This window comes from Arctopsyche grandis, chromosome 7, assembly GCF_051622035.1.
Source record: "Arctopsyche grandis isolate Sample6627 chromosome 7, ASM5162203v2, whole genome shotgun sequence".
Lineage (NCBI taxonomy): Eukaryota > Metazoa > Arthropoda > Insecta > Trichoptera > Hydropsychidae > Arctopsyche > Arctopsyche grandis.
In genome coordinates this window covers 13244701-13257544 of record NC_135361.1, presented here as the reverse complement: position 1 = coordinate 13257544, position 12844 = coordinate 13244701, and the positions used below count along the sequence as shown (strand labels likewise).

Genomic DNA, 12844 nt, shown 5'->3' with positions numbered 1-12844 from the left:
ATTTTGGTGCGAAAAGCATCGACTGAACGCCCACTCGGATTTATCGTGTCTTCTAAACTGACAGCTCTGACAGACGGACCATCGTAAACTGTCAATTTCAATATACACTTCAACTGCTCCTTTTATATCCACGAAATACTAAATTTGAAATAAATAAAAATTTTCATGGCACCTGGAAATTCATAAGAGGTTGAATTCATGGCACGTGTCCTTCAATAACTTTTCTGGGCTTGGTGAAATCAGCTAGATACTGAAAGGTAGTCGAATATTAAAGCGTACAAATAGTGTTTTGCAACGTTGAAAATGCACTTTTACCAGCATAAAAGTTACCATACATGCGATAAATGATGCTAAAAGAGCGTTCACCATTAGTGACCAGGTACAAAACTCTTCCAGGTATAAATCGAACGTAATCCATCTAATGCTATTTTTTTGTTCATTTTGCAGAATCCGTCCGTGATCGTAGCCATAAAGAGCATAACCAAGAAGTCCTTGGCCAAATCGCAGAACTTACTGGGCAAGGAAATAAAAATCCTGAAGGAGCTGACCGAGCTGCACCACGAAAATGTCGTCGCGCTGCTCGACTGCAAAGAGAGCCCGCTCAACGTGTACCTGGTTATGGAAGTAAGTTACGCCAGTACAGATCTAGTCCAACGTTGCGTCACATTCAACCTTTTCATTTTATTTTTTTCATTCTGTTTTCCGTCAAACTGTCGGATAGTAAAACTGGGGTACCATTACTGACTCGACTAGCGTTTACTTTTCCATAATACACCTACTTTCACAGCCGCCACTCTGCCCTTCTGTTTCATACTGAATCAGTTTCTTAATTCTGCAAAATGGTTTTACTATCTTCTAATTTGTACAATGCCGGCGTATTCTGTTCCCGTTAAGCCATCCTTAACTTTGTTCTTCGGCGCTGGACTCTTCGTGTACCGTTTGCCTAATGTGGGTCAAAGCTCTCAACCACTTATAAAACAGCATAGAGCGCAGGAAACGGTTAATGTTTATAATGTAATGTGTATGTATTCAACTCTTTTCTGCACGCATCGAGTCGTTTATTATAAGTTTTACCAAAAAGAAGACTTGCGTTCTGTTTGTTTTTAAAGATTATCTGTACCGGGGAAACCTGTTTTGCTTGTTGGATGAGCCGGAACCAAGAAAAAATCGTGTCGAATGCAACTTTGACCTGTTTCGAGTGCTTAGGGTTATCTCAGCGATAACTTCCATGAAAAAGTGTTTCACTAGGTCTGACCGATTGCGTATAGGTGATAATTGCCAATTCCGAATTCGATACGAATTCAGAATTATAATATTGATATGCTTACCAATCGGCTGATATTCTATACCAAACCTGGTTCTAAATAAGAACTTTTTTAATTATATTTTTTCTATTATGTCATTACGCGCTACCCCGAGCGACACCTACGGTATTAGACTTTTACATAATATATAGATTATAAATTTGAAATTATATTCAAATAGTGGTGACGTAGTGGGTAGGACGGTTTTTGTCAATTTGATGAGGAACCGTCTCAACAATGAAATCAGATAAATTGGTAAACGATAGGAAACGATCGACTTGAAGTCTCAAGTATCCGAAGTCTGACCAATATTACTGCAGAAATACTCCGAATAAATTATTTTCAATTCAATGCTCGAACTCGGCATCCCGTCGGTGGTTAGCATCAACGCAATTAACAAGGTATACGACTATCGGACTCAAAACTACCAGTTAGTCGATGACATACAATCATAGATGTAGATGTATTCTATATCTATGCATACAATTTAATACTTTGGATTTCTAATCACTAACTGCATAGGTTCATTTTTTCGGCAGCTGCAAACGTAATGGGTGGTCCAAGTGAAATTTACAATACAATGTTTTCCAAACAGACAGCCCTAAGTTTAGGACTGATTCGCTTCCTGATCTCCGTCGCGACGGCTTCGGTTAATAAATATCACCACTTTCCTGAACTTTGCTCTTCAGTAGTTGAAAATATGATAGTTAACTACATATTTCCTGTCCCCATTTATCGCAGGGAGTGTGATTATATAATCTCACAATGTTTCAAATACATACATAGAAACTTTGTAGACAGCTGCAATTACCGCAGACCAGTTGATAACCGTTGCATTATAGATACATACAATATTTCGAAATTTTTGATTGGTGATATCTCGGTTTGTGTTTTATTTATCTGAGGCTAAACGGTAATGTATGTTACATTTTATGCAATCGCATTATTGCCTCTTCTATAGATGTGTTACTTGTAATTAGATGTATTTATTTAACCTACTGAATCGGTTGCAGTATATGCAATTTTAATATTTTTGCGATTGCTGTCTTACTTTTGTCTCGTGTGTACATACATACATAAATAAACACTATATATGTATGTATGTCTATTCATTTACAGCGTGATATATACGGCCTTCACATCATCAGCAATAAATATAATCAAATTAGTCAAAACTGATAAATAATCAAATTTACTTATCGCGTGCGCTTACTTCGACTTCAAAAACACTCGAGATATGACGATTAGAAAGTTCTATCAAAAAAATTATGTATATGAATTAGTCTCTTCAATCCCATACTTCCGAAGGGACTATGGATCAACTTGAATTAGAATTTAAAAACTATTTTATTTGCCAAAACTGCCGACTTGCCAAGAAACTTCTCGAAGCAATGATCACTTTCAGATACCGAACAAGATTTACATATAGGTATATAAACTTCATCGACATTGCATAACCACAAATTGTCGGTCAAGGGTTAATGCACACTCGCTAGTGTGTCCCTGTTTACTTAAATTTTGCAATTGTATATGTTTCCATGTATCCGTGTTTCATTTCTAAACAAACTATAAAATAAACGATTACATCACATCGTAAATTTGACTAACGGTCGAACGATTGTCTCGATTAACCGCCATTTTTTTTATACATCCATGTCGAATTTGGGTTCATCTGCACGCAGCGGCATCATCGCCAAATTATCGATGCCGTTATACGGGATGTTCATTTTTTTTGTCGCTGTTTCCTCTTTGGTCGCGCAAGTGATGAACAGACGACCCGTGTTTATATGCAAATTTAGCTTTCTCGTTTTTACGTTATTTTATAGCCCAAATCGAACATCGATCAATTCCTATGGGTGTTTAGAACTAATAAACGACTCCACTCACCTACCCCAGTGTAATAGATGCCTCCCCCGCGTCGCACAGTCGTCGGTAATCCCCTTTAGGGCACGTGTTCTTTGTATAATCAAATCCTGGAGTTCTCTCCTTGAAATAACGCAGCTGATGTAAATAGGCCAACGTGCTGACTCTGCTTGCCTTGCCTGCTGGAGGTCAACACGTGTTGTAGTTGTGACACGCGGTTGAAATAGTACGCCAACAGACCCTCAAACTTGACTTGAGATAAGCAAATACCAAAGTCTAAAAAAATCGATGGTGTACAAAAAGTATTCGTTGGAATCGTTTTAAATTTTATCACGGTTACAAAAGATTTATGGTACTTTTAAATGGAAACTGTTGAGATTTAAGAAATATCACTTAAAAACTTTGTTATCTTAAATAGCTTGTTTTTCTATCCCTTGGTGACAAAGATTGTTATTATGTTAAACTACCTATTCAAAGTTTCCACAAAGGCTGTAGATGGGTACCATTTCTAATTCTTGAGATGTTTTTGTGCTTGGCGAAATAGCATTTGGCACGTCCAAAAAAAATCCTTTAAAATAATAGATCTCCAAAAGTTCATTATTTACTACCCAATCCATGTCTGAAAAGAAAACGTATAAAAAAAGTCCCATCTAAATATTCGCACTTGGATTGGTTTCGACGCCTTTCGAGCATTTCTCTTCAGTTCGACAAATTATTTTTCACTAATCGCACAAAAACCGGATGGGACTACCTGGCCTTTACAAATTACTACTTTACAAATTCGGTTAAAATAATGTCATGATTTCATGAAGACGACCGCTTTTCAATGTTCATACGAGCAAGTTTCGCACTCCGATTTCATGTTCGTGCGATTTGAACGCAAGACGATTGCTAAAGAATGTTGATAGTATACGTAAAGGACTTTTAATGGTTAACTATTAAAACTACCACAATTACTATCTGCGATAGTCACGGCACACCTGTACCATACAGACTGGGTGTACACTAAATGCCTACGGTCACGCGAACTTAAAGTATACGCATTATGTATGTCGCATTTGTTCACGTTAAGTGTGCCACACGTGAATATCTCAAATTGTAGTCGTTGGCTTGTTTTGTATCGTGGATAAAGGGCGCAACGACGATTGAGATGCTGTGAATCGAGAAAATCCACCTACTTAGTGAATTCATTGTCTGGCATTTCCGCGAACGGACTATGTTTAGATTGGACTATTCACTCGTTTTATAGTGACGCTGAAAATAAAACAAAGCTTAATGTTTTTTGTTTACGTTTTATAAGTAGGTTGTTCCCGTTGTGCGGTAAACATGCTCAATGTGTCTTACTATGTGGGTTCTAGCCAAAAAGTACTTTGGAATGAGAGGTATCAAAACTCCCATGGTACAATTTTCTATAAAAAAACTTTTTTATCGATTTTTTTTGCGATTCATATTACTGAAAGTAATAGGAGTTCGCATCACTAAGAAATTTCAAATTGCTAAAAATATACTTTGAATTTAAATAAAAAAAAACCAATAGAATTTGATACTAAATCCGTAGTCACATTTGATTTCTCTTTTTTCTGTGAATGATTTATTTACACAGCGGATGTTCATTAGAGCAATATGTTTTTTCAGCACTGTTTGAAGGTGTATTGTTGTTTGGCTCTGCCATAAAGGCACAAACACTAAATCGAACGGCACGGGAACGTTCTTGGTGACCTCTGTTTCTTTAAAAATGGGAATTACCGTTATCGATCACTCTAAATTATCGATAAAATATCACCGAAAACTCTCCAGGGGGGTGATTTTCGGGCTCCCGGAAAGATGCACTAAATTGTACTGAATAGTAGCGCAGTTTCAAGAAGTCTTCATTTTCAAAAGCGATCAAAAATAACTTACGCAATAGAATTTTACAAAAAAGGGTTAGCACCCTCGGATAACATACAACTACCCCTTGACGCTTTTTTTTGGAATTCTATTGCGTTAGTTCTCCTTGAGCATCTTTGAAAGTTTGGATGTCTCGAGAGTGCAACTATCTCGAGTGTATTTTTCCGGTCACCGATTTTTGGCTGCGGTGCCATAGCATAAATAAGGTGCGCTAGCGGTTTTTTAAATTGCAAAACTATTTAAAAAAAATTATGTGCCGCGTGCCTCTCTGTGTGTCTGCGCCCTTAATCGTACGACATGGACGTGGTTATGAGAATACCTCATAACTTATGAGTCATAACTAGTCACCGGACCCAGAAGGTGCCGCGTATTGTTCAAAGGTTGTAAATGCATTGTTAAGGGTTTGCCGAACCTTTTTTACAAATGATTTACAACAATGGAACATTGGATAGCACTGTGACTATCCGGTGTCTAGTTATGACTTAGCTGGTAAGGGCGTTTCTTCAAGTCATTGTTAATTCGTACGATCTTATTTCGACAAGTTTCTCCTACATTTCTTCAAATACGGGAATCGCCTTTATCCGATCACTGTCAAACCTATCCATACAAGGATAAAATATCACCGAAAACACTCCAGGAGGGGTGATTTTTGACCTGGGTGTCATAGGATAGATCAGATGTGCTAGCGTTTTTTAACATGTGCAAAACTATCTAAAAAAAAAAAACACGTGCTTCTCTATGTGTCTGCGCCTTAATAAGTATCCGTCCTTTAGTTTTATTAAATTCAATTCAGACTTTGACAAAATGATGCTAGTAAACTACCAAATTATATTATTACCATTTCATCGGATCTGATTTAATACGTCTAGTTGTAAAGAATTTTAGTAAAGGTGAAGAGGTAAAATATTGTCAAAGAGAAAAACCTCTGAAATTATGATGGAATTTTTACTAGTATAGTGCCAATTTTAATTTTATTTTTACCATTATTAAAGTGAAAACGAAAATTCAAAATATAACCCATCTAGAAAATACATACTTCTAACGAATATGAGGATGAAAGCTTTCGCTCGATAGCATCAGTATGAAATGTTCGCATTTCAAATCCGAAAAATATTTTATTGTCAGGATTTTTTCCGCGGAAAATTCCGAATCGTCTCCGTTGTACATACGTAGTCCTTATTGATCCGCATTTTGCCCTGGCCACGTTTTCGGCCGCCGAATTTCCTGGAATTTCCCAACTGCGGAGTACGTGCATGCCCACTTTCCGGTTAAAGACCCTCAACAAACTACTTAATCTACCAATTTAAACGAGTAGCTAGTAGAAACCTACCACAGCCAATAGGATCAGCGTCAATTTTGGCCGCTCAAAAATGATAATCCTCGTCACACAACCAAAGAAATGATTTTGTCTGCGGTGCAATGTGTCGCATAGATAAAGAAGCACTGCCATGTGGAACATTAACCTACCTCCCCCCCCCCCCCCCCCCGCTACAGTTAAATTGTCATCGTTTCACCGTATAACTTTAACAGCTTGATACATATAATATTTACTCTATGATTAATGCTATAAAGATTATTATAAACCGAACGATGAGTGTTCTTAAGTAAAACATGGTCTACTTGTTGTTTATAGATGCGTGTACATAATTATTATGATTAAAAACCTTTGCTCAATGTTTCATCGGTGTTTTACTAAACGAAACTTACATACTTCACATTTTTATTTCGTTTTTCCCAAGCGTGCATTTATATATGTACGTTGAGATCTGAATCGATAGTATCGCGATACAAATATCAATGTGTATATGATTGTCTCAATAGCATACATATATCATTATCAACTGTATCGTCGATACAGTTGATAATGATATACATACTGAAACGTCGATACCTCGAAAGCCCAATAGTTGGGGAGGTCATTTTCGTGTTTTGAATTAAACTGATGATGCATCATGATCTCAGTGAGTATTGACGTGTGATACAAATCTCAGATACATGTGTCGCCATCATTATCGATACAGGCCTATTGTGTATGGAGCTAAATTACAAGTTATTGATGGACCGCATGCGATGGTACATGGTACGTGTTTTTTTTATTATATATGTAGATTTGCACATGTAAAAAATGCTAGCACGCTTCATCTATGCCAGGTCAAAACTCATCCCCTGGAGTGTTTTCGGTTATATATTTTCCTTGTATTGACATTGGTTTGACAGTGATTCCCATATTTGAAGAAATTTGTCGAAATAATAAGATCGTACGAATTAACAATGACATGAGGATGCGCCCATCACAGCTGGAATCTACCTAGGCATGCCGTGCCGTACGATTCAGTGTGTATGTACGATTTTGTGTGTACGATTTTGTATGTACGACTTAAAGTAATTCACATCACATCGATCGCATTTGCTTGATTTGACTCATTTTAACGTCGATCGTTCCCATTAATTCTAACCGTATCCGGCTTTTTTCATTTATTTTTTGTGAACCGGACATAATCGTTCAAAGTCTTACCGGACAATGCCGATTTCACGTCGTTAATGTTTTTTCATTACTTTATTTTTCATTCTCTTCACCGTTATTTTCGAAATTGATTTTCTTTTGAACTTTTATTCGAGACGCACAACACCAACACTTACAATTGTTAATATTTATTTATTATAACATTAATAAACTTTATGTGCATATTTACCTGTTATCTTCGATTTGTATCACATTACCATTAATATATTTTTAAGTATGAAAGTACATAGTTGGACAAACAATGAAACGTTACTGCGACGGAATACAGAAGATGCTGCACGTACCTACTGGTGCATTACTGCTACGTGTGCGCTTTATATGCTTGAAAATAATACACCTTTACTTTTGATGTGTTCGTTTGCTCGCTAAATTTAATCATCTCGACTGTCTCATTTTGTCCAGAACGTATCCAGCGGTACTCAGAAGCTCAAACCATGTGACATTGGAGAATGATTGATATTCGTATGAAACATGCAATAGAATATGTATGTATTTATTAGAATATAGAAGTATGGAACGCTGTATGCTTGATATAAAGAGGAAAGACACGAAACAGAATACGTGGGTGAGAAGTATGACAAGGATAGTAGATAGAGTGAACAGATTGAAATGGCAATGGGCGGGCTACGTGCCTAGAAGAATGGACGAAAGGTAGACAAAAGAAGTACTGGAATGGTACCCAAGAGAATGCAAAAGGGTAAATGGAAGATCGCAGGGAAGATGGATAGACGGAATTAGGAAAATGTGCGGGGTATGATAGAAGAGAGTTGCGCAAAACAGACGTGGGGCGCGCACGCCTACGTGGGGGACGGCAAAAATGTTCCATTTTTTCTGCTGAAATTAATTTTTGATTCTGCAATTGATAAATTTGAAAACATAATTGTTCTCTACACGGAATGCTAGCAAAATTTGAGATCTTGAAGCTAGTTATGTATTTATGATATTTCTATTCTCAAAAAAGTTTTGGAAATAGATGACAAAGATGTCAAAGAAATGCCACTGAGCAGTAAATATGTAGAATATATGAGATGGCTAAGTATGTAGAAATACAACTTATTGAAAAGTAAATTCTCAATTCAGATGGATGAATCAATTAAAATAAAGAGACGGTGAGGCTGTATTGATGGCTTGTGTTGGTTTGTGATAGATGTATTAATGATTTATGGTTTATTCATTTAATTTTAGAATTTGGTGAACTATATGAATGCTGCATAATGTCCAACGCATTCAAAGAAGTGTGGAACACTGCACAAGAGATAGAAAACGGAATACGTTGGTTAGAAGTATGACAAAGGTGGATGATGTAATGGTGAGAGTAAAGAAATTGAAATGGCAATCGGGTGGTCACGTAGTTAGAAAATAGATGGACTAAAGAAGTGTTTGCGAGGTACCTGAGAGAATGTAAAATGGTGCAAGAAAGGCCACAGGGGAGATGAGTGGATGAAATCGGAAAAATGGGTGTGATGACTGATGAGATGGATGAGAGTTGCTCAAAACAAAGACGAATGGAAGCATGTTGGAGATGGATGGCGAATGTCTGTAAACGATGTTGATGATATGTAATTATTATAGGGGAACACGGGAAATTTTCGAGGTACTGAAGTGAGGCGTTGCACAAAAAATTTTTAGAAACACTGGTTTGGAGAATATTTATTCAATTTTTTATTATCGGTTAAATATAAAGTCGTGATTTTTTTTTATATATAAATTTATAATATAAAAAAAAATTGAATTATCGCACGACACTTAAATAAGCGAACGCTCAAATACTTTATATGACATGTAGATAGATAGGTTATCTAATTTTTAAAATATGTATACAGATGGCGGTAAGCACCCGCGCAACTGTTATAATTCGTGAAATAGTTTTCCGATGATGACGATGTTGATGATTCGAGTGCACGTGTCGTGCTTAATTTAGATTTCGTACGATGTATGTGATGTATTTTATCGATTGCATTATAATGGAAGCGCATATCTAAAAAATAAAAATGGTTATAAACGTTGTGCGAATATTGATCGCTTCGAAGCCTGACGTGCGAATGTAAATAGTCACTATGTAGAATGAAAATATGTGACATATCAGAAATATTTTTGTGAAAAGTTTCATTAGCTAGTATAGTTCGTCATAGTGATGGAGCGTGCCATCACGCAAATTACAGCATTCAGTTTTCTCTGCTTTCACTATTGCTAGTGCAAAATGCTCTTGTTTTTACATAATATGATGATATTGAATCGAAATTCGATTTTATTTATGAAAATAATTTATTCAGTGTTTAATTAATGTTAACATGGTATGGATATCAATTCAATAAATCGTACATATAATAATTACAATGTTTGTAATTCATCCTCTATACAAAACAATTGTTGCTAATATTTCATGTTTTTGATGTACATAGAAGTAAAATTTTAAAACTTGTAAAATTATCCATTTAATGTTTCGAAAATTATGAGACTATATCTATTAAGGAAAATACTTTGATGCAAATTTAATTCAGTCGTATATGAACGTTTTAGAATTCATTCCTTTGAAGACGTTTTAAACTGGATTGTTTTGGTCGTTGTTTGTTTTGAGTGGCACTTCTTCCGGCTGCCTCACTCTTGGGATATCTGCATTCTGTCTAGCCTGTGGTGTAGAATTGGAATCCCATTTGCCTTTTATTTTGCTCCAGTTCTTTTTGAGAACGATTCCAACGACCGCTAAAATGATTATTCCTACTATAATGCCAATTGCTGGTCCGTTAATACCTTGACTCGTCACTCCGGACTTAGACGAGGCAAGTATATCTCCTCCTGTTTGGCTATCTCCTTGGTCATTAGGTTTAGCTTTAAATACTGATGTCGTTAATATGTCGGGCTCTTTATCACTTATATCTGGTGTTGCTTCCGGCAGTTTATTGGGTGTTTCAGTTACTAATACCGGAGGTTCGGGTGCTTTTTCGGACATCTCTGGCATTTGTCTAACTAATCCTGGCAGTTTATTGGGTGTTTCAGTTACTAATACCGGAGGTTCAGGTGCTTTTTCGGACATCTCTGGCATTTGTCTAACTAATCCTGGCAGTTTATTGGGTGTTTCAGTTACTAATACCGGAGGTTCAGGTGCTTTTTCGGACATCTCTGGCATTTGTCTAACTAATCCTGGCAGTTTATTGGGTGTTTCAGTTACTAATACCGGAGGTTCAGGTGCTTTTTCGGACATCCCTGGCATTTGTCTAACTAATCCTGGCAGTTTATCTATTGCCTTAGCTACTGTTTCTTTTATTACATCTCCTGTATTTGTAGCTTCATCAGATACTTTTCGCATTGCCTCAACTCCGCTAACTGCTACCTTAACTAGTGTTTCATGTACTTCATCTGATATTTTTTTTATTCCTGCTATTCCCTCTTCCGCAATAGTAGTTTTCAATAATGGATTTGAAGGTTCTTCTGTAAAATAGAAGTCTATGTTAACATTCTAATATTTTCCGCATTTATGTCCGTTATTATTTAACTTCCTTTGCAAATTTTCAATTACCAGTATTCGGTGGACTTTGCTCACTGCAAGAGTGATCTTTGCTGGAATCACACATATCCACACATATCTTCTGTAACAATGCGTGACTTTTGCATACTTCCTTCATTAAGTCGTCTGATGCACTAGAAGGCAATATCAACGTGCTTAAATTACTCAGTGGTTCAAATAATCCTTTAGTAATGGGCTGAAATTATAATTAATTTTTAATATTATGACGTTTGTGTACATCTCGTCTTCTTATCGATTAATTTACAAAATATTTACTATATCAATTTAAGTATTAAGTATGTTTGATAAGACAATGCTATTTTTATAAGTGAGATACGTATAAATACCGTGGTTTCACTAATCGGATTTCTGCCTATGTCCAATAATTCCAGTCCCGTCATCCCATCGAAGGTATTTTCTGGAATCGATGTCAGTTTACATTCGGACATTGTGAGATTCCTCAGAGAAATTATTGTCAAAAAGTGTGAATTTTCTGGTAATTCCAGTGGATTTTTATCCAAATTTAACTCTGTCAATTTTGCTAAGTCTGTAAACGTCTCAGTATCCAACGATGACAATTTGTTATCTTTCATACTCAAGTGTTTCAAGTTTAAAAAATTTATAAAAACCTAAAAGTATATCATAGATTTGACAATTTATTAGATTAATTTTTAAACTTTACGAAAATATGAATATTGTACATATGTATACCTCTGTGTCAATGGCTTCTATTGCATTATTGTCTAATACTAGAGTATTTAAATTTTCCAAATTCTCTTTCTCATCCAACATATCCTCCGATAGTTCTCTCAGGTCTGTTCCATTTAAATTTTTTTCTGTTATGTTTTTTAAAATTGGAATTACTTTATCATCTTCATCTCCACTGCCTTCATCGAACGAACCCACCTGTTCTGCATCTCTTTTTTCAAGTCGATTTTCTTTTGATGGAATAAATCCTTCATTTTTTAGTTCACTTATATTCCATAAGTCTATTGCGTGGTTCAATTCTCTGAAAAGTAATTCTGTAAATAAATTGTCGTTACATTATAATTTTGATATATAGCCGATTTTACTCACATTAATAAAGTTATAACAAAAATCAAAGTCAAATAAGCCTTGGCCATTCTTTCAATAAATGTTCACAAGCTGTTTCTGAGCAGGTATTGCAATTTTTTTGATTGAATCTATATTATTTATGTCGTTTCCGGTGCTTTACATAATAAAGGTGATTACTAACCAACGGTTTTCCAAAAGACTGCCTTTTAGTTGGGGATAAAAGGGGGGAAAAAGGAGAGATATTGATAACGTTATCTCTGTAATGTTTTATATCATGTGTTTGCATATGATAAAAAGATAAGGCTCAAATTCTACAGTTTGTTCTTTTGTGTCTACCGATATATTTATTCTATAATATAATTACAACAGTAAAAATTCTGTGAATTGAAATTAAATGCTTCTTATAAAATGAATAAATTTATTTTATTATTCTTAGAATATAATTCCAAATTTTCTTATGAATATTATTATATCTCTCCTAGTATTTCAATATCAATTTCATATTTGTATTGAATTTGCTTTTAATGTTTTAAATTAATATTTATTAGACATTTGTAAAATACAAAGATTGTAAATATAGATTTCTTATGTACAATGAGACTCTGATCACGTTTTTATATCTTGTTTGAGTTATTTTATTGCTGCAAAAATAAAGAACTCACCATATTTTTCCGAATTTGATAAGAAACGTAGTAGCCGTTAAAT

At 35.4% G+C, this 12844-nt stretch overlaps 2 protein-coding genes across 4 annotated transcripts in view; one reads left to right on the top strand and one right to left on the bottom strand.

Moving 5' to 3' along the window:
- Positions 1-12844, top strand: part of LOC143914166 (serine/threonine-protein kinase unc-51-like) — a 39225-nt gene that overhangs the window by 19420 nt on the left and 6961 nt on the right. For both annotated transcript variants that reach the window (XM_077434261.1, XM_077434260.1), the window contains exon 2: positions 448-624. In XM_077434261.1, the coding sequence (XP_077290387.1) occupies positions 448-624 (177 nt within the window). The remainder of the gene's footprint in view (positions 1-447; positions 625-12844) is intronic.
- Positions 9811-12415, bottom strand: LOC143914920 (uncharacterized). Of its 2 annotated transcripts, none has more exons than XM_077435325.1 (5): positions 12161-12415; positions 11795-12092; positions 11431-11712; positions 11096-11279; positions 9811-11007 (listed from the first exon to the last, which is right to left on the bottom strand). In XM_077435325.1, the coding sequence occupies exons 1-5, from the start codon at positions 12205-12207 to the stop codon at positions 10121-10123; spliced, it is 1698 nt and encodes a 565-aa protein (XP_077291451.1). In that variant the 5' UTR covers positions 12208-12415; the 3' UTR covers positions 9811-10120. The 2 variants fall into 2 exon arrangements, with proteins under 2 accessions (XP_077291451.1, XP_077291450.1); XM_077435324.1 differs by having other exon boundaries at positions 9829-11022; positions 12161-12397.

Bases quoted from the DNA above. Each gene is read 5' to 3' on its own strand.
- LOC143914920 (XM_077435324.1), bottom strand. From the start codon at position 12,207: ATGGCCAAGGCTTATTTGACTTTGATTTTTGTTATAACTTTATTAAT. The intron at 12,093-12,160 runs GTGAGTAAAATC...ATTACTTTTCAG, and splicing joins TTTGTTATAACTTTATTAAT to AGAATTGAACCACGCAATAG. The intron at 11,713-11,794 runs GTATACATATGT...ATATACTTTTAG, and splicing joins TAGAAGCCATTGACACAGAG to GTTTTTATAAATTTTTTAAA.